At 40.2% G+C, this 23,088-nt stretch overlaps 1 protein-coding gene across 1 annotated transcript in view; it reads right to left on the bottom strand.

The window, feature by feature from the left end:
- MAN2A1 (mannosidase alpha class 2A member 1) overlaps nucleotides 1-23,088 on the bottom strand; it is a 234,149-nt gene that overhangs the window by 89,453 nt on the left and 121,608 nt on the right. Inside the window, exons 11-12 of the mRNA XM_090038361.1 lie at nucleotides 17,025-17,139; nucleotides 12,172-12,239 (exon numbers count right to left, since the gene is read on the bottom strand). Of these exons, the coding sequence (XP_089894487.1) occupies nucleotides 12,172-12,239; nucleotides 17,025-17,139 (183 nt within the window). The remainder of the gene's footprint in view (nucleotides 1-12,171; nucleotides 12,240-17,024; nucleotides 17,140-23,088) is intronic.

Below are 23,088 nucleotides of genomic sequence, written 5' to 3'. Positions count from 1 at the left end.
ATTAATGTGAAATGTAAGATGTTTAAGGACAAATAATTTTTTGTGAGAAACAAAGCAAACCCATATTTTAGCTGCCTTTTTTTTTTTTAAACCATTCCTGCAACGTCTATCCTAACAAAGCACCTGATCAAGCCCCTTGGATCTCTTCATAGGAACAAATAAACCCAACCAACATGCATATCAGATTTCTCTCTAAGATGCCACAAAGGCCTGTGAAGATAGAAAGTAGGCAGGATACAGGCATATAAATTCATGCCTCTAGCCTCAAGGAGAATCTCTGATGGCAGCAATATAGCTTCATGTGTTTTGTATCAGTGGAAATCGTATATAGAGGTAGACAAATGGAGCTGCCAGATGACAGAGCCATGAAGAGAAAGGAAAAAAGGAAAACACTAACCTCCTGCTGATCTCACAGATCTCTGCACAGATCTCTGGGGATCAGTCAGTATTCAACATGGGTCCAATGACCCTTTTTGTGAAACAACAAGTATGAGAATACCTGAGAGGCAACATTTTGAGACTTCCTCATTAGAAAGCCACTTCCCAAGATTTTCCATTCCCATGAGACAACTACAGTCCAAGAAGAATAGATATTTTCTAAGATTCAACTGTTCACTCTCTCATTTCAGAAATCTACCCAAGTCATTTGTTAAAAGGACAGAGAGAGAGATGTAGCTCAGATAGGGCATATATTTTTTCATTAGATAAGGTTCTTATTTGCCTTCTTCAAAAGAAGCTAGCCATTCATCCTTTATGACATAACATGGAAACAGAAATAAGATTTGGGTCACATAAAGTAGCCTTATTATAACAATAACTAGCAAGTCCTTCCATCCAAATAAGTTGACATCATATAAAATTGATCTAGAAAATTATTTAGAAATAGCCATTATTAGTCTGTTGAGGCCTACCTTCACGCAAGGCAATTGCAACAGGCAATTCTGAGACACAAAACACCTTCAAGAAAACAACACTCACAGTAAACACAGACACAGTGGCACAATAAATAAAAACTATAGGTTTTGAGAAAAAAAAAACACAAGAGGCCAACATCAACCTAAGACAACACTTTCTCTAAATGTTATGTACCTACTATACAATCCAGATACGAGTACTTCCTATGACTTGGATGCATTTCTAGTGGCACATATATCCTATGTACCAAAACTACTCTCCAATTAAGGATAAAAGGATTAAGTCCAAAGGCACTATTTTAAATTATTCTTTTACCACAAAGTTGTGAAGTGTTCTGAAGTCCAAGATGGGCTTGAAGCCCCCTGACTTTTTCAGGATCAGGAAGTACCTTCACTAAAATCCTTTCCTTGTTCCTCTTGTAGTGCAGGCTTTATTAATCTGCATTTAGAAGGGAAAAAAAATCTGGTTCAGAAGAAGAGAAGTTTTTAAATATGCCATATCACTTCAGTCTGCACCCTGAAAGCCTTGAACTAACTAAAGTATTGCCTTTAGCAACTCCAAAAGAAAGGTTGATAGAAACAGCCAGGGTCTAAAACATGAGAAACTGTATACCAGGTCAGGCAATTATTTTAGCTGGAGGAACACTTAATGAGTTTTGGCCAGCTATCAAGGACTGCAAGGGCAGCCCTGCCCCTTGACAGGCACCCTGCCCCCTAGTCACTATTTTGGGATCAGAAGTCCTGCCCCCTAATCCCTGACCTTTGCCACCAGAAGTCCCTCACCTTGCCCCCAGAAGTACTCCTTTTGGCAAGGGGATTTGCCATCTTGGAACCAGAAAAAAAACCAAATTGTATGTTAAAAATCAAACATCCACAGTAACATATTTTAATTTTTTTTAAAATCTTGATTTGTATGCATTTGCATCATGTATATACAGGTGACTGCATAATAGCTCAAAATGAAGTCTTTCTATTGTATATTGCAGGGAGTGTGGATAGGTGGGTGTGTGTGTGGATGTGTGGGAATGGGGAGTTTCTGGGAATGTGTGGGTGTCTGCGTGGGTGGGTATGGGGTTTGTGGGGGGTTGTGGAGTGTGGCTAGGGGAGTGTGTGGGGGTAGATGTGGGGTGTGCCTGGCGGGCATGGGTGCATGTGTGTTGTGGTTGATATTTAACAGGGAGCAGGGCTCCCACCATAGGCACACAGGTGTGTGTGTGTGGGGGAGGAAATGCATATGGGCAGGGGTGAGGGAGGGTGTGGTTGTAGGGGACGGTTTGTGGGTATGGTGGGGTGTGCATGGGAGCCACTGCACATGTACTCCCCTGAGTCGGTCAACACCTGCCACGTAATAGCTCAGAGCCTGCGTACCATGCTGCACCCGCCCACCACCACCACCACCACCACCAGAGCACAGCCCCAGCCCTGCCCTCTGCCTGCTCTGAACTCACCCCAGCAGGAACAGGCCAGCCAGAACCTATGCACACAGCCCCAACCCCAGCCCGCCCCGTACCTGCTGCACCCCCATCCCCATCCCGTGGCGCATCCTGCTGCCCCCTGGGCGCACAGTGGGGCTGGGACAGCTCTGTAGCTGGGGTACACAGTGGGGCTTGGGTGGCTCTGCATGAAGCAACAGCTCCTTCCAACTGCTACTGACGCTGACCGCAGCTTCTTGATACTGACAGAGACCCATGCATACAGCCCCGACCCAGACTGTCCTGTGCCTGCTCTAGACTCACCAGCTGAGCAGCAACAACAGCAGCGGCAATGCCGGGCAGAAACTGTTCCTCGGCATGGGAGTAAAGCAGCCCCTCTGCCTCGCCACTGCTAGGCCCTCCTGCTGCAGCCACCTCTACGCTGGGCTGCCCTGCATCTTCTCTGCACTGCCACCACTGGCCCTGGGCAGCCCAGAGATGGCAATGATGGCAGCAGAGACACAGGGCAGCCTGGCACAGGTATAGACAACTGCAGCAGGAAGGGCCTGGCAGAGGTAAGGAAGAGAGGCCACCCCCCACACCAAGGAACAGTTTCTGCCAGGCCACAGCTGCTGCTGCTCACCAGCAGCAAATCCAAAGCAGGCATGGAGTGGGCCAGGTCAGGACTGTGTTCACAGGTCCCTGCTGGTACCATGGGGCTGGGGCCAGTAGCAGCGGCAGCCGGAAGGAGCTACTGCTGCCTAAAACATATTCCAGCCATGGAGATGCCCCAAGCCGGCTGCATGTCCAGGGTGCAGCAGGACACGCCATGGGCAGGGGGTCTCTGGACCAGGCAGGACCAAGAGACCCACGGTGGGTTCCTCCACAGACCAGATTTGGCCCATGGGCCATATTTTGCTCACCCCTGCTGTATACTGACATCCTTACATACTGAAAAGGCATATCACCCTCTACCACCAAAATTCTTCAAATACATGCATATTGTGCAAATCTTTCAAGTGTTCTTAATTTGTGACTACAGTAGTTATTTATTCATAAAGAGCAGCCTATCCTTCATGGGAACAATTTATAGCAAGGCATATTTAAAAGTTAAGCTATCATTACTGCAATGCATAAGGCATTGCCATAACAAACCCAACTTCTCTTTTTCAAATACCAAGAAGTTTCTTCTAAGTTCAAGCGCCAAAAGTTTGCTATGGCAACTGCTGTACTATGTGCATCTGAGACAAAAAACATCTTCAAAATACAATGCTCTATTTCTGTAACCAGGAAAGCAAAATAAGTGTAAAAATACTAAATTTTACATAGAACATCTTTAGCCAATTCTGAGAAGTTGCAAGTTAAGCCATTTAAAACTGTACACACCTAGTCATTTTAACATTCTAACCATAGAAGGAAGTCTATTATAAAGAAAGTATTAAAAAACAGGCTACCACACTCCATTACCAAGAAGGGAAAAATAAGAGTCAAACAAATAATTATTGGACAATTTAACTTCTTGTACCAATAACGTGTAAAAAAAAAAAAAGTTTTAAAATCTTTTAGAAATAGGTTACAGTATAAGCGCTTAAAATAATGATGCATCATCAAACTTAGCTCTAGAAAAAGAAAAGAATTTCACAGGATTGTTGGAATGCAACAAATTATTAGCAAAGGCTACGTTTCCTTATGGTTAAACAGCATTAACGTCTGTCTTATTTTATATGTCAAAATACATCACACATTCAAAAAAATTGTTTTCTGACTTAGTAATTTTAGTTGTTAGATTGTTCAGCCAAGACTATCCCCTCCATTACTTTGTTCTCACTACTGCTAATAAACTGTTAAATGTCAAATACTTCTTCAAATTACATGGAACCAATACCAAGGTCATGCTGAACTTAGAGTTAATTAACAGAACAGATTGTTCACACAGCAATGAGAATGTTCTATTTATCTAAGACCATACATATTCACTTGAATACAACTACATTTGGCTTTATTCATTTTTAAATTGCTATTTCTGGGAGGGGGGGCAAATCTTTACTGTAAAAGCAAATCTGATTTCAGACTTAAATCAAATCAGGCCATAAAGAGCTGTTGCGTTTGTAGCGCTAAATACATCCCTGTAAGTACTACAAAAAGCTGGTGTCGAGCTATTTAAGTTGTTTGCAGCATTACAAACATGCTGCAAGTGCTCCAAAATATTAAAGCTGTATTCGGCAGCAGTGTTGGTCTGAGACAAAATGAAATGCAAAACTCTAGAACTCCTGAGTTCACAGATGATACCTTTTATTAGACCAACTAAGAAATAGCAACATAGAGCTACAGGGCTCCCTAGAATCCCCAGCATACCAGAAGCCTTTGTTCTCTCCCTCCCCCCCCCCCCCCCCGACACACACACATGCATGTACGGACGGGTACAAGAGCAGATGGGACGCTTCAGGCACATCTACACATGATGCTATGTCACTGTAGCAACGCACTATAGTGACGTAGCATCCATGGGTGTCTATACATGACCAGCAGCTCTTTTTCTGTAGCAGAGCACTCCCCTGTTACCACACACCACCATGGCAAAGCAGGTGCTAAAAAGAACTGTGCAACGCACACTGGCACAGTACAAGCAGTTACTGTGCCATGCTTTAGTACTTCCAAAAGGAAGTACCAAAGCATGTTGCAGTAACAATGTCGCTATAGGGCAACTCTTCAAATGGCAGTAGGAATTCCCTTATCCTAACCTTCCCCCTTTCCACTAACTGGCAGGCAGTGGAGGACTTGGGGTTAAAGGGCTGGGGTTAGGGTTAAGATAAGAGGATTCCCACTGTTATTGCAACAACCAGATTGTGGCAGCAGCAATGCTGAGCTAGCAATGGCAGTTCTCCACACCCCTTGGTGGGGGATCCAAGGAACAGCCTACTTCCCGCCCCATCTGGAGAGGTTGCCTTTATAGTGACTTCAAAGCTCTCTACCCAGGGGGCCTGTCTGTATGCTCCCATAGTGCAATATGTTTGTGCTGGGCCACTGTAGCATTTCAAATGACTGCCTGCCCATATCCTCAATGTCTGAGGTTAATTTTTTTTAAACCCCAACAATTTGAGTTTTATGACATATCTAAATGGATCAGACTAGAGAAAACAAAAATGCAAGTATCTAAAACAATACTTTTACACATGATTCCACGCTCCTCTTAACTATCCTAAGGTAATGAATTGTTTTGATTTAATGAAATGAACATTTAATCCAAAATGGAGTAAGGCTGTCATATATTAAAAGGCGACAACTTCCTTTTAAAATAGGCATTAGCAAATGACCCCCTCCATTACTTGTCTAAGACTAGTAACACTGAACCACAGAATTCTTTGAGAATTCTTAAAAACAGATGACCAGATGCAGCCCACAGCAAATGCTACTGCATTTTTATCTAAAAACAGCCAAAGAATTCAACTACAAAACTTGTTTTTTCTGTTAGGAAAGAAAATTGCTTATTTGGCATTTATTCACTATATATTGAATATACCAGTATATAAACTAACACTCGCTTTTGAATGTTCCAGTATCATGGTATTTAAGACAAAGTTATTTTTATTGGTATCTTATTCAAATGTTCCTGCTTCAAATATATTTCCTCCTTTATTTTATCTGTACATGGATAGTATCAGCTTATCACTCCCCCGCCATGTACAAAATTCAACAAACACACAATGTGATGATATACGAGTTCAAAATACCATACCCTTAGCCTCTGTACCTTTATAAATCATTGTGAACATTTACCTAAAATCATTTTGAACTACAGAAGTGAGCAACAAGGGCAGTGTCTGGAATGAGACCTATCAAACTTTAATGTCGTTATGCACCTGTGTTATGCTGTATTCTCTGCAAGATGCTTCATTTCCATTTAGAACTTTGGCCTGAAACTTTTCTTAAACTCTGGTTCAAGTCATCAGGGACCATGTGTCTGTCCTGCTGTCTCACACTACAAATTTTCTTCACTTTCAAATTATATTTATGAGCTACACTTATCCCTGCTACTGTTCAATTTAAAGTATTCAAGCTTAATGTAATACAACTGGTGGTAGGGCCTGACTTCCAGCAACTAAAATAGTAAGTTTCAACCTTTGTACCAGTATTTCTTACAATATTTTACATGAATTACTATATCACTCCATTTGTATTATAACTGTTTGTTCTGACAACAGCAACAAACCATGATTGTCATGTAGTATTTCTCAAAGAAAACAGCAACCTGCCTCTGATGAAGTGTCAGCATAAGTTACTGAGGAATACTAACCAGTTATCTGATTATCATCATGAGAAGTCTTATATAATAAAGGGCTTAGTCCGTCTGTCTCTAACGCTCTTGGAGCACTCCCCAACCAATCACTGAAGCAACCAATCAGAATGCGGAGTGCTGCCATGATGGCATGGACAGAGCGGGGAGGCAAGGCAAAGTGAGCACCGCTGGACTCATGCCTCCCCTCCCCTACTCCTCAGCCCTACTCCTCAGAGGCAGCAGAGTGCTGCCATGAGAGCACATATGGAGAAGATGGAGCAGGGGGCAAGGCCAGTGGCACTGGTCTCGCCTTCCCACTCCATCCCTGCCATCATGGTTGTGCTTCGCTGCCCCTGAGATGTATGCATCCACCCCCAGACAACTGCTCATCTATAAACTCATCCAGAGGTTGAATGCTACTGTAGTACATTGTATGTAGAACATTTTTATGGATGGTTTGTCATCTTATACCTACTTGAACTAGATGAACAATAGCACCCTGCCATTTATGCTGCGATTAACATGTAATCCCTACATAAGTGTAACATGTAGAGGGGGTGTCTATGCACAAAATTTTAGGCAAAAGGCAGGACAAGATTGCCCCTTAGAAAATTAAGCTTACTCAGAATGGCATACACTTTTGTAGGTCATCGGACAAAGTAGGCTGCTGTCTACAAAAACTTACAACTTTCTGAACAAGTTTGTCTCTAAGGTGCCCTGGTGTTTGTCTCTTCCTGCCATGCCTTTTGCCTAAAACTTCAAAATGTTAGAATATTCTTGCAACAATGAGGCATAGAAATAATAGTATCTCTTGATAGAAAGCACTCTGTAATTAAGGAAGCTTTCAGCACCAAAATCTTTCCAAATGACCTCAGAAGAACACGGAGGAATACAACCTAATACCCAAATATTGTGTCTACAAAGGACAACACATACATTTATTTTAAGGCTTTCATTTAGTGGTAGATTCAAATAAAAGATATCTTGTTTCCATCCAAGAACAACAGTTTTTCTATTTCACAGAATTATTTAAGAATAAGTACAGAGGAAGAAGACAGCTCTTGGGTCTGTGGTTCAGCCCTTTTTTAAAAGTCTATCAGGAAGGGCTCAGGCTTGCCACCTAAATTCGTCAATCTCCATTTCCATATATCTGCCTTCATTTTCAAGGTCTATTTGCACATGGATCCTTTCTTTGATGCTAAAGTCTAGATATTGTGTAAGGTGCTCTGCAAACTTTCTATTCAATTATGACACAATAATTATCTTTGTTATGATCCTTTTTGGGAACTGACTTGCTTCCTTATTTATCTATATTAGAAGGCAATATTATAAGAGCATTGCACCTGTACATTATTTAGAAAGTTATAGAAAATTTCTACTCTATTGAACTTCAGAGCCACAAAAAATTAATTCCCATCAAGGATACTCCACCAGAACAAAAACAAGCTTGTGAAGATGAACTTTTAAACCATAATCTTGAGTTCAACAGACACTGGTTGTGAATTGAGAAGTGAACTTTTGACGTGTGTTAAAGTTGAAGTTGAGGAACATAATCAGATCCCACTTCCATACAATTTCCATCAAACAGTAGGAATCTTTTTCTGGTACAAAAGGAAAAGAAATCCTTTCTAGAGATATCCTCCAAGTCTTGTTATTTGGAACCAATATAAAAATTAAACTATCGCCATCCAATGGCCTTTATTTCTACAGCTATTTACTGCAGGAAAAAAAAAATCACAAACCCAACATGAACGAAGGAAAAAAAAAGTATTCCTTCCAGAAATGAAGATGATTGGCCTCTTCCTAAGAATCTGGGAAGAAATGAAGACTATAAGAAACATGGATATTGTTATCTTGCATTCTTTCCTCACAGATTTCCCTCAACTCCTGAGGGATTGAATTCTTTTGGGTTCTACACCTTTCCACTCTCTAGCACAGGACTTCCTGACAAAAAAGAGCAACCTAATTAGGGAGGACACCTATATATATTTTACAGAGACTTCCTAATCAGTCACAGGATCTTTTAGACAACTGACTGCTACTAGATGCATTTTATGTAAAGCCGGGATATCAGCTGCTAGGCATAGACTTATATATTAACCCTGTTCAATTTAACCTATTAAAATTATTTTATGAAAAATAGTTAGCAAAGAGCCAGATCCCCAAAAATATGCATGTACCTAAGCTCTGACTGGCCCCAAAAAACTGGATTAGCTTCCATTAGAAGTTGTATAACCTTCTGTGGTAAGCAAAAGAACAGAATCAGACATCAATGGACTAAAGTTTTGCTTTATAAATTTAGGTCTAGCTGATGGACAAAAAAAATGAAGGGATGGGCTATTTTGGCCATGACCCTCTTTAACAGAACTTAAAAAAACATCCACACATACTTGTACAGATGGGGGCAGGGAGAACCAAGACTAAATGAAACCTGAAGATGCATGGACTAGAAGGAGTGATAATTTCCAGTAATGGCTGTCCCTCACTCTATCTCATGGAACCCACCAGTCCACTATGAAACCTCTGGCTCTCATCATTTTACAATACCCAATAACATCTGACTAGATCAGACCAAAGAGAAGAAATTAGTTTACAAAGCCATCTTCACTAAGATTTAGCTGAAGTTACAAGCTGAAGGAAAAAGGGGGAGGGGAGGGGCGGGGGGGGCAGATCATGGCTCTCCCCCCAGGGAGTGGGGGGGCAGGGGCAGGCACTGCCAAGGCAGGGTGGAGCCATGGGTTGTGTGCGGGGGGGGGGGGGCAGCTCCCACCGCTGCTTGCACCCCAGGTGTCCCCTGGATCTGCATGGGGCAGGCTGCAACCAGAGCTGCACAGGGTTCTTTTCCAGCAGCAGCTGGGCTCAGAGTGGGCATCGGGGTGCTGGGAGGATTCTGCATTCACCCCAAAATTTGCTGCCACTCTGCTCCAAGCACCAACACCACCAGCTGCCCAGCGCAGCCACGGCTCAACACCCTGCCTCCACCCATGTCCCAGGAAGAGCCAGAGCTGTGCTGGTCAGCTGGCGGTGGCAGCACTGGGAGCAGAGCGGTGGCAAGATTTGGGGTGGATGCAGTATCCTCCCAGGGCCACCAACACCTGCTCCGAGCCCAGACCCCACCAAGAAGAGCCCCAACTGCAGCCCAACCCACACCACCCCATCCTTCACAGATCCAGGGGAAACATGCCGCACCCCCATGCCCTCCCAAGGTGCAAACAGAAGTGGGATCTGCCTCCACCCCCTCCCTCACTAGCCCCCCCCCATGCCCCTACCCTCCCCTTTCACCACACCTGACTTACCAGCTGGAAGCAGCTCTATCAGAAATCAGATTGGTATCAGCCAGTATCCCTCTTTAAATATTGGCTATGGCATCAGCCCCAAAAATCTCTATCAGTACACCCCTAGAAATTATTTTTATTTCATTCTAGGGAGATGTCTAGACTTCAAGCTGACAAGTGTCTCTCCAAATCTTAAATGAGGAAATACTGGTAAGCAAAAAAAGGCCAATCTGTATAAATGGTTGTTCATTATGAGAACATACTATACTATATGAACACCTTTAAGGAGGTGCTGAGCCTGCAGAGGACTGCGACCCAGCTGCAGGTAGAAGCCTGGGGGAAGCTGTAATTGATCAGTAAATGAGGGCAAAGCTAGAGAAGGGGCAGGCAATTATTTCGAGAGGGGGCCACTTACTGAGTTTTGAAAAGCCATTGAGGACCACATGACAGACTGGGGGCAGATTAATATTAATTTTCTAAATTTTTTAGGGGCCCTGTGGGCCAAATAGAATGGCCTGGCAGGCCACATCTGGCCCACGGGCTGCATTTTGCTCAGAAGCACAGAGCAAAGGGGGAGAGAGGAGACGAGATAAGGTGGTAGTGGTGGTAGCAGCATTACTCTGCTATTTTCAAATCCATATTATTTTCCATTTCATCCTTTTTCCATACCCAATTGGTTTGGCTATAACCCCCTCTTGCTGTGCCAGTTTTACATTACACAGTCAATTAAATTACACACTAACTGGCCAGTCAATTTTGGAACTTAGCCAAGCCAAGAAGAAACTTAGAGGCACCTGATGGTCCACAGTTCCCCAGAATGTGGGGAACTTGGCTAGCCACATCTGCCAACAAACTAAGCTCTGAGAAATGAACTCTTCACCTGGATGGGAGAGTTCTGCAAACATTACTGCTCATTTGGGATGCACGACTGAAAGAATAACCCTTCAAAATGCTAAACCATCAATACAGAGCAGTAAAAAAAAATCTGAACTTTCAGAGGCAGTTAAAGCTGCACTAATGTAACTTTTGACTAAACCATGGCCATAAAAATAACTTCATCTAGAGCCAGGCATTAATTGCCACAAGTTGAGTTTTATGGATTCTTTCACAACTTTTGGAAAAATACCACTGAATTTTGAGGGCTCTCTTTCAGAATAAATAGGACTTGGAAAATGTTAGCAAGTGATTCTTTGACTAGGCTTTTCTGCCCAGACAAGTGGTTCTTACTCCTGTTTTTAAGGAACCACCTTTTATTTTTTCACAGCCAAAACAAGAAGAAATTCATAGAGCAATTCTTATGTTGCAAAGACCTCAGAAAGATCACAACAGGTCAGGATGTTTTTAACACTATTGATCTGAGATCTCTGGGTTTGTCTTGTGAAACACGTTTGCACACCTAACCATACTAAGCTTGTGTAGCACCACACAACGCACTCAAAAGGATCTCAAGACATCATAAGGAGCCACAGCACCCTGGCCGAGGATTACTTAGCTGGATATTCTTAAATTATTAGCAGGCTCTAGAAATGGAACACATAGCATGTCTCTTCCAAGGGATTTCTCTAAGGAATGCAAACTTTAATTAATTAAGGATCTTAGACTGGTTATGCATGTCTACTTAACACCCGAAGAATGCCGCTAGCATAGCCAAGAATCCTAACTACAGCCAGTTTTAAATTGTAACTAATTTGGAAAAGGTGGTTCTTAAACATCTTCATAGCACGCATCCAAATAGGACTCCAGGCGCAATACTAGTAGCAACCACAACAACCACCACCCCACACAAATAAGTGTGCACACATTCTCCCTCCTCATTTTACAGCCTTAATGGAACAAAAAGATACGGTCAGAGGGAAACTTCTGCTTTGCACTTCATCTTAATATATTTTTAAAGATGGCAAATCAAGCATTTAAGTAGAATGTTTTTAGGACATTCTAAAACTATGATTTTCATCACAATACCGTACTAATTCAGCTATCAGGACATATACAGTATTTCTTATTATTTTGGTGTATACAAGTTGGTAAGGTTAGAAATGTGTACAATGTGTATAGTTATCAGGCTTGTATTAGAAGTACTGTAACAAACAAAAACATTTAAGTTTCAAATGTTCTGAGTGCCTCATCTTGACACGTTAATATGAATGAAGTAACAGGCCTTAACTATATCATTAAAAGTAAAAATACTTCTACATTTGGCAGATTTAATATGGAGTGAAATAAATTACAAAAATAAAAACAGTAAAGAAACTAATACTACATTCAAAATTTCAAATCTTAAAATATTTACTTACTTGGGCTGTGTACTCAACTTTATAACAGTCTTGTGTGGCAGAGAATCTTGTGAGGACTGAACATCATCCTACAGAAGAAAATATTTTATTTTGGTTTGGTTTTGACCAAATTAATCAAATTAAATCATACATTTTGGTTTTGGACAAATCAACATTTATAAAAATGCAATGTCAACATCACTAATAGATAGAAATCTAGTCTGCCACACACACTCAAGCACACACATGCACATGCACTAGATTGTTTAAATGTAGAAATATATCAGTCCCCTCCTCCACCTACCCCGTTAGAAAATTATTTCTTCAAATCTTGTATACCTGCTGGACCAGAAAACTGAAGAGAAAAATCTATCTGGTTATATTATGCATTATATAACACAACCACATAGATTTGACAGAGGAAACAAAAAACCATATACTGCATTGTTTCACATACAATACCCTTCTCAGTTAAACAAACACCTTGCATTTGAAAGGCAGACGAAAGAAAAAAGATCTTTCCTTGAAAATGCTGATGAGTACAGTGTTTTCCAGGGAAAAGACAGGTAACTGCAATAGTGGGGTAAGCAAATACTGTGGCGGCTCCGTTAACCCCTGGCTGCAAGATGTCGTATGTGCTGATGGTTAACACAAAATGTCTGACTCTTCTCTTTTTAAGCTTAGCTGGGTGGGCAGCCAGAAACATCTGCCAGGTTAACTGAAGGCCCAATCCTAGTCAACAGCACCTAAAGAGTCAGGGAAGGGCCCACCTACCTAATTCAAGAGGAGCAGCCTGAACTGCAGAAGCTATTACCATATTTCCTTGCTTAAAACACCCTCCCCCAATTTCCAGCAGCTACTTTTTGCAGAAAAGGTGCACATTTTATGTGAGAAAATACAGTACTCATCCATCCAATTACCAAGCTATAGTGTTTTCTTCATCTGAATTCACTATGAACTACTCTACTCCAGAAGCACAACAGCAGAGACAAAAAATATTTGGATCAGGAGTGTGAAATATATGGCCCATGAGCTGGGTAGAGCCTGAGGAGGTGGGTCACCTAACCATTTATCTTTTCCTGACATTTCTTTTTGGGATTCTCCACACTCTCTATAAGCTTAACATGAAAGAAGAATAGATGGAGAAAAGTTCTCTTTCATTACTGAAAATGCAATAATAGTCTTCTCAGAGTGACTCAGATCACCCCAGAATGTGTCCATCTTTTTCTTCCATCTTTCTCTCTCTCTTCTCAGTTTCCTCCTCCTACTTTTTTGTGTTAGGGCTTCCTGACAAGCTTGGCTTGTCTCTGTTAGCCCTCCCTACTTTTTCCTATTCCCAACTTTTCTCTATCCCTTGCAAATGTAGCTAGGAAGGAAAACACCAGAGAGTTTACAATAATATAACCAATTTTTTTCTGGAAGGAAGAGTGTTGTAATGTGAATATTTCAAGAACTAGCTAAGTGTGACACCTAAGTGGCAGCAGGTTGTTGTACACAAAGGTCATGAACAGGAGTAGAAACTGCAAGTGTAAGGAAACACTGTAAAAAACAGCAGTCAGAATAAAGAGCTTCCCAATACAACAGTGATGTTATTTTTTACATAACACATGTGCATGTCTGTAACATCATTAATCTGTTGCAAAATAAGCAAGCGTTGTATCTCATATATTTGTGTGACCTGTAAGCCAGATAGCATGTTTGTGAAGCAAAAAGTAGATAAATTGTTTTTCAAAAGAAATGGAAGCTTTCATGCTTCTTCATAAGAGTGAATGAAAAGCCTGTGTATTTGACTGTAAGCAAACAGTGGCTGTTTCCAAGGAACACAATGCTAAGAGATGTAATGAGTCATACCCTGGAGTCAAGTATGACAAACTTACCAGGAAGTTGAATGAAAACAAATTGAGTGAATTAGAGCAGTTGGAAAATCAAAAATGGATCTCCACACAAGCACCGTCAAGTGACGGAGCAGCAAGAGCTAGCTCTCTCATTTCTCCATAAATAGGTGTCTCTCCAAAGATTTTTGCTGAGGGAGAGTTAAGGGACAGGATCTGCGTGAACAGAATTTCTCAACGATGAAGATCAACACACAAAACTATGCTCAAGATTCAGTGACAAACACTTGAACCTTTTCCTGGAAGTGGCCTTGCAGCAAAGTACTGCCATGAATCTGAGAACAGTATTGACCGTTTGTGAGATATTAGTGCATGTAAAAGACTTCTTTTAATTTGAATACATTTTATGTTCTTATTTTTCCTTATAAAACCTGTAGCAAATACTTTATGAAAATAAATCCATTTTTTTCCACACATTTGGAGGCCTGACTGTAACAAATATGTATATATGAACCAATTTTAAAACTGATATATGCTGAAGAGATTGGTATTGATGTGCAAAAACCAATTTATCAAAGTATAAACTGAGCTGAACAAACAACAGATTTTGGTAAAAATATATAGGTGTAGCCTGCAGGCACCTGCAAAACAAGGACCAATTTGAGCTTGATATTCCTGATTTAGAGATAAACCTTCAAAACATGCAAGATAAACAGTTTTTCAAAAGCATGGTCTTGGTTATTGAGAAGACTAGTATAATCCAGGAACAATTAAAATATAGTTTCACAGACTTTTAAAAATGCATTCATTGCCTTGACTCCAAAAACTCTTAATGCAGGTGTGCATTAAGCTTTCCTCTACTAAGGGTTTTATTATGCTCTTGTGATCCATGTTACCCCAGAATGGCCATACTCTACATATTAAATACTCTGAATAATAAAAGCAAAGTCCCGCTACTTTGTGTATTCACTAAGAAGCATCATGTTTTCCTATTTTTTAAAACAGTCCATGAAAATAACTTATCTGAAAGAGGAAGTACTGTACATGCTGTTTCCTCTTGCCAATCATTATGGGATCACTTGTGGCAGTATCCTCAGCTTCCTGTATCCTAAAATGCCTTTCCAGGACTTGGATCTATCAGAATTGATGACTCCTCCTCTACTATTAATCTTTTTCCTCACTTTTTGATATAATTGCTGTTTCTTTCCATGCTTCACTTTCCTCCACTCTTGACTTCTTATTCCATCACAAGAGCTACATATATGTGTTCATATTATCTAGGAGAATTCTCCTATGGCAGAGTTCTGCTAGAAAAATTTACTCAGAAACCCTTGAAAAAAAGTTGAAATGCTGAGCCCCTATGCAGCCAGGGGTGCTCCTGTGCACACATCTAAGTCATCCACATAATAGATGACAGCAGTGCACAGAGCTGTCCTGACTGGCCGACTCAGGCTGCCTTTGCAGCACAAGGGGGGGGGGTGAAGGGGTTCCCTGCTTGGCTGGAACAGCACAGTGTAGCCTGAGTGACACACTGTCTCCTTGGACCCATGGGAGGGGTTGGGAGCAAAGCATGCTGGAAAACCAGAGGACTGTGCTGCAGCTTCTCTCAAAATGTAGGTGTACAGAAGTTAGTTCTCCTGACAGAAAGTCTCAGAAGCCACTTAAATCTGGTTCTTCTTGAGTTATTTTTCTTCTGGAGCAGCCATTTTTGCTCTGGCAGAAAATCACAAGTGTCTTAACACTTGTAGTTTCAGCTGGAGGAACAGTGACTCTTCTAACAGAAAAAGAATGCCTCTGTGTGGCCAAGGTCTACCTTCCCAATTCTCAGCCCTGGTTCATATCCATCATTTGTTTCCTCCACTGTACCTCTATAGAGATGATTAACAGTTCTACTCTACTAAGGGCTTGTTATGAGGATGAAGTCTCAGTTGAAGATGATGACACCTTGATTGACACCTAAAAAAGAGGTAGCAGGAAAGACAATAAAACTATGAACTTGATTTCCACTGACGATGTCTGAGAGATGCCAAGATTTCAGTTCCCCTTACTTAGAGGCTGGAAGTTATTAAAGATATATAGGACCACTATGACAATAACATTGTGGAGGCAAACATGAGTGCAAAAATATTTCAAAGTGTTACTGATGCACTGATCTAAAGTTCCAGAAACATTTCAATATACCAAATCCAATTGCATAGCTACACAAACGCATGCACAAAGGTAAATGATTAACTCACACACTTATGCACAAAGGCACAGAGCTAAGCTGCATACAACTTTACATGCATTCTTTCCTAGCTTTTTAGTGTTGAACCAGGCATTCAAAAATATTTCTAACATAAGGGTTTTTTAATATAAAAAAGTATTGTATGTTTAATGAGACAAACTCATTTTGGCTTATTTGTGTCTATTCCTTCACTGTCTCCCTCTTTTTAAGAAACCTCCAAAAATGGCAAGTGGAAATTCTATGTTTATTTTTCCTCTACTGATCACTGGGTCAAATTATCTCAGTTTATAAATAAAGATTAATACACAGATCTATAAATATTAGATATATATCGTAGTCTTTCAAATCCTTCCTTAGCTCAGATATTCAGTATGGGCTCTCTCTTTTCCTGCCATATTATTACCATAACTAATAATGATCTTCAGGTTAGATTAGGCCCACAGTTATGCTAGCACAACCTCTATATTATCAAAAAAATTGTATAAGCTAGAGATACAGATAACTTGATTTTAGTAAACAATTCTGTTGACCCACAAAGTGAAATAACCGTTCACTTACTTTTTAGCTGTGTTGGTTCTGCATGGTTAACTGCAAAAAGTAGTAAAAATTATCTGTTGCCACTATCAATAGCTATAGATATAAATAAATATAGCCATTAATTGCACTGTTAGAAGGAAGGGAATGATCTTTTCAATCACTTTTTAAAGTAGAAATCACTTCAAACTAAGTTTCCCCACACCATTCACACACTGCCTAAAAAGAAAAAAGAAAGAATTTCTTCCACTTTAAAAAAATAAGAAAAAAGAACAACTCACCATCTTAAGAAATGGAGTTGATGGATTGTAGTTATAAGTATCTTTGTCCTTTAGGATAAGAATATGGGCAGAGTCAACTATCACCTTCTTCAAATTCATTAATGAATGGAAAAGCCTGTCAATAGAATTTTCAAATGTTACTTTTTTCAGAGTTTATGAGAAGCCACAATGAGAACCTTGTAAAAAAGAAGATAAAAAATGTATAACCACTAAAAATGTTATTTCAGCTAAGATTGTTTGTTTGCTTTTGAAGGTGGGCTTGTCAAAGACAGAACCAGAAGTCACATAGGGAGAAAGGACTAGATTTCCAAAAAAAAAGTCAAGTTATTTCGGAGCCAAAGGTAAGTAATCTTGGAAGAGTCCAATACAGTGCTAGGCAATCATATCCTAGAAATGAGATATTTACCCCTCACTTTATTAAGTATGATTTGGGATGCCTGAAAAACTAACACATTTCAAGTGACTAATAATTCTTCAAAATGTAGATATTTGACAATGAATAATATTGAATAAAATGAGTACAAGTCAACATAAGCACACCTGAGATGAAATATCTGGAAAGTAGGATAAAGTACTAAAAATACCTATTACTAGGTCACTGATATTGAGAAACTAATAAAAAAATGTTATGTTGCACTTAAGTTATCCAATATTGATATTTCAATTACGTTATCCAACATATGGTTTATAAATATTTAATATTTTTCAACCTTATAAAAACAAACTTTTTATACTACAGGAAAAGGAAAATTCTTCACACATTTAATTCTGCACAAATGATCTGCAGCTATTTTACACGAAACTATATGCTTTCGTAGATTTAGTTAAAACATGGTCCCAGATAAGTCTTCATTAATCAAGAATTAAGTTCATAAATATATATCAAGAAATCTCACAGATAACACACTTACACTAAATGTTACTCAGATGCCTATTTCCAAAACTTAAATGCACAGACATTTCCTAATTCAAGCAACATTAAAATCTAACCTTTTTTACACTATTTAACTAAACTAACAGAAAACTACATTCCCACCATCACCAGAATACGCAACTTCCCAGTGCAAACCATCTGCCCATAAACATGAAGCTTCTTACCTAATACTACTGTTCCTTTAGATGATGGTTGTCTAGATTTCTAGTTACTATATTATGAGAACCGCCCCCCACCACCCCACCAAGAAATCAGCTACATGTTACTGTAGGCTGTAAACAAACATCACATTTGATGTGTTCTGATTATCTGGGGGTTTAACTAGGATGAAACCAGGAGAGGCACAGGCATTAACTTGAATGACCCATAATTAATTTACAGAGGCAAAGAGCTGAATGAAAAAGTTTGGATTTAAACTTAATTGCTGAACAGTAAGAGTTCTATACCCCTCTGCCTTTCTGCCATCTGACACCACCAGGGAAAGAATCCTGCATTATCTGCACATCAAAGAGCAACTCACAAAGACACTCTCATGGACCCAGAGAATTAGACTTCCACCTTCAGCTTCCTCTGTGCAAAAATTAAGTTTATTTTCTGCCTATGAGGACGTTTTACCATCCTTTTCCTTGAGCCTGAGGAAGGGTGTTTGCACCTGAAAGCTTGCAGAAAGAGATACTTTTCTGCCATTTCTTAGTTGGTCTAATAAAAGGTATCATCTTTGAACCAACAGTTCTAGAGTTTTACATTTCAGCTTGATAAGAAGACTTTTTCCAGCTATTTAAGTTGGCCTAATAAAAGAAACTGGATTTACTCAAAGAACCTGTGTCTGCCTATGTCCTTAGACAAACAGGGCAACACCTCTGTTAGCATGTCTCAAATAATTCACAGGTACTTAAAGCAGGATAATGAACTTGCCTGAATCTGGGATCCCAGGACAAAAGACTTCCTCCTACAAGAAATGCAATGCCTGTTTACAGCATAGGAATCATCTGTTTATTGCATAAGAATTGGGGGGGGGGGGTTAAAAACAGGTGCATGCCTCACACCTCCCATTCCCCCTCTCCTGTTCATACTCTTTATTCCATGATCCTACTAGATCACTGTAATCCATCTGTACACACTCCCAGACTCAAAAATCCAAATCACACAACAGTTCATGACTCCGCTGCAATCTCCTTTTCCCTGGTCCTTCGAATCCCTGCCATAAAACAGTTTTAAATCACAAGGAGGTAGCTTCCTAGTTTGATGAAACTGGAAAAGATTCCTTAGAAAGTAGAGATATGCTTGCATTAGGGGGAAAAAAAAAAAAAAAACAAAACAGCAGACTTTCCCAGGGTTTGCTAAAGCAGCTTTGCCACCCCAGAGCTGTGAAAGTAGAGCACCTTCCAGTGAACCTGAACAAATACACAGGAATCTGAAGCAAAGAACAGTAGACTAAACAGACACATAAAGGAAGCTAACGAAGTGGACTGGATAGGTGATATTTATGAAGGTGGGAAGTGTACGACAGAACCAGATATCACATAGGTTCAGTTCTTATGCCTCAGTTTTTCTCCTCCTAAGATGAGATTAGTTTTATTATTTTAGACATAGCCAGCTTCTTTTTCAAAAACAAAAATAGTTATGATAAAGTATATTACTGGGTTTAATTTTATTCTGTTTTAATAAAAAAAGTTTAAGATTTTGTCTGAAGATACAGAGGCTAAAATTGAAGTCTTACAGCCTAGTCATCTGCTAGCTAGACAAGTAAAGACTAAGAAGTATTCTAATAGTTATTTTCAACTACATTAAACTCCTAAACCACCAAAGAGAGTCACTTATCCTTTCCTTGAAGATTAAGGCTTCACTTTAATAAGATACAAATTTGGTTCTAATGTACTGTATTAACTTGCATTGATTTGGGCCTTCAAGAGGCTGATTCTACACTCATCTTTTCCCCAAAAATTAACTTTTCAAAATTGGGGTGTAGGACTTAAGTGGTGAAGCTGATTTTCTACTCAAAACGGAAGCATGGAGACACTGTAAGATGACAGCTGTATGAAGGAAGAGGTGCAGTCCAACAGATGTAGACCCAGGGGGAGATGTACTGGAGTGGTTGGAGTTAGTTATAAACTTTAGGTGGATCATGATTCAAAGCTATCTGACCAAGTGCAGGAGTGGCATTTCTAGTCAGGCACTGCTGAGAGAGTCAATTGACTTCATGGTTTATTATACTCTAACTCAGAGGTTCCCAAACATTCTCTCATGATGTACCTCCTTTCCAGATCTGCCAGCTGCTCATGTACCCCTACCACCATATTTTGTATTTTAACCCTATAAAGGCCAATTATTATTATAATGAAAATTAAATCCACCATTTCTCCCACTTACTCCCCAGATACGTCTTACATACCCCCAGAGGTATGTGTACCACAATTTTGCAACCCCGATCTACTTGATTCCTGCCAATTGTTCTTTATTCCACAGATACTAACAATCCTGTCTCCTTTTAAATGGTCTTGATAAAGGACCATGCAAAAGCTCCTTAATTAAGCTATCCTTTCCTTGGCAATGTTGCTGCCTCTACTCTACTCAGCTACTCCTGGTCTCTCTTCTCCCATTTCACAGTTTTGCAGACAATGTTTGGCTTTTTTTCAAAAACTTAGATTCACCCATGGAGTCCAGTCTTCAGCAGCTGCTACAGTTCTAGTTTTTGGCTGAGTAGCTAAGAGCAGGTGACAATTCAGCTGGGAAAGGGTTCCCAAACAGGAAAGAACAGATGGATGAACTGAAGACTGGGCTCTATCCCTGCTTTATGTAGCTATTATTATGGAAAAATCTTTACCTTCATTCTGCCTCCCTCTACCCCAAAGGTGTCTGCTTAATTTGGGTATGTGTGGTATGTGAGAAAATACAGTACCTGTTCCACACATTGGGAAGAGATTAATTTCTACCAGTCACAGAGACAGCTCATCTCAGCAGGAATAACAGCAAAGAAGACTACCTCTGTTGCTGCCACGGCACTTGGCACTGGGTTAGGGCAAGGGGCAGCCAGCAGCACTCAGAGGCTAGCAAGCTACTAGTCCCTCTTCTTCTTCAGGGGAAAGGGCAGGCTGTCAGTGACTGGGCTCACTGATAAGTCCTGTAAGGGGGAGGGGAGAAGCAAAGGAACAGCTTTCTATCACCTACTGAATAGAAAGCATACCTCTGCAATTATCTTCTGCTCCAGTGAGGTGCCTCCAAATCTGTCTAGGCCCCATGGCGCTCTAATTTTTGTTAGTGCTACAAATGAACTAGTGTCCAGGCCCAAAGATTATATTCTACCTTCAAAAGAGACTTTTGCAGACAGCTAGAAGCCCTTTTAGAAAGAGGAAAAAGTTGAAAATGTATTCAATTTTATTTTGTTCAAAGAATCACACTGAAAAGAGAACCAAGAATAGTACCTTGTAGAAGTAAGTGCCCTACTGGAATAGGCAAGCAGGACTCATAGTAGAGATGATGTTTTAATCAGACCAAAAAAATTCTTTAATTGCAAGCTTTTGGGCACAAACACCCTTCATCAGGCATTGAAGAAAAGATTGTAAAAGTTCTCCTGGGTAGAAATGAAAGTTCATATTTCAGAGGATTTCACAGAGAAGCCAATAGATGGAAAACTGCCCAGAGGAGTTTCAAGCCACAGAATGGGAGCAAATATTGGACAGCCAGGGGACTCCCAAAGAGTCCCCACTGGGAACCAGGGAGGGAGAGAAAAACAGAGGGGCGAGGGACTCCTGGACAACCCTGGCTGGGAGCCAGGGAGAAGATGCCCAAAGCAGAAGGGGTGGACACATCTAGGGAACAGCAGCTGGAGGCTGGTAAGGGAAACCCAAGCACAGAGGGGTGGGACCTGCCCAAGAAGAGGAAGGTGAGAGCTGGGGAGGGAGAGCCAGTGGCAGAGGGGTAGAGTACACCTAGAGAGCCCCAACTGGTGAAAAGAGAGAGGGAGACAACAGAGAAGGGGAGCATTATGCCCAAAAATCCCATACAGTGAGAGAAAAGGGGGAGTCACACCCAAAGGAACGAGACCATTATTAAAAACCCTCGGCTCAGACCCAGGGAGGGTTATGGAAACTGGGGAAATGAAGACTGAGATGCTATTCACCTCGGCAAAGGGGACTTTTATGCATGCATTTTTTTTACCAAATTGGAGAGCTATGCTAAGATAAATATTTCTAAGAAAGTACATACCCAAATTAAAACTCCTTGAATGACTACATTTTACAGAAAAAGGTGGCTGAGAGAACCCCTGAGAAGTATAAGGAATTCAGACAAATAAATGACACGTTTGGTAAGCTCAAAGAACTCAATTTCTTCAGGAAAAAGAGACGTTTTGAATTAGCTGGTAAACTAAAGATCTATCAGGTGATAATGCAGAATAAGAACCTACCTACCTCTAATTTCCAGAGAAGATACAGTATCAAAAAGTTTTAATTTGTTTTAGATTTAACATGCAACAGTCTTGCGTGGATAAGCAAGGCTATGAACATCACTGTACATAGATAATTTTGCACTCTTTGCTGAAATTTTTTGACAAGTGATTAACTTTTCTAAAGCAGGATTTAAAATTGAGACGTTTCCTTGAAATGCACCAGTCATTCCATAAGTCTCTTGGCAAATAAGCTTGATTAAAAGAGTGTGAGTGTGAGTGTAAGTGTCTGGACCTATTTTTTCACATACCAAAAATCAGAAAGATAAAAGTTTGCATTTTTAATACAGAGGTAATTAGAACTTGAATTAAATGAACTGATTCTTCCCTTGAAAACTAAGATCCCATGCTGAGTTAAATTTGGGACCTTGTGAACACTATCATTAACTATCTTTATTTTGCACTGTGTAATTTCTGTTCACTTTAAAAGATGTTTGGACTTAAAAAAAAAATAAAATGTATAATAATACTCTAATTATGCATTATAGATAGCTAAGGACCACAGATATGAAAAGAAATGAGAAGTCCAATAGAGGAATCTGGTCATATTACTTAACCAATATGTTTTATAATCAAGGCAGCAAACATGAGATGAGATATTTGAAAACATGTTTGAAGCCATATTTAATTTTCTATTTTTCACCTTAATACGGAATTGTCAAACTGGTGGCTCATGGGCTCAATGT

This window comes from Crocodylus siamensis, chromosome 3, assembly GCF_052110815.1.
Source record: "Crocodylus siamensis isolate JL-2025a chromosome 3, ASM5211081v1, whole genome shotgun sequence".
NCBI lineage: Eukaryota > Metazoa > Chordata > Crocodylia > Crocodylidae > Crocodylus > Crocodylus siamensis.
Note: the sequence above shows the minus strand (reverse complement) of the source record. Positions and strands in the feature narration are given on the sequence as shown.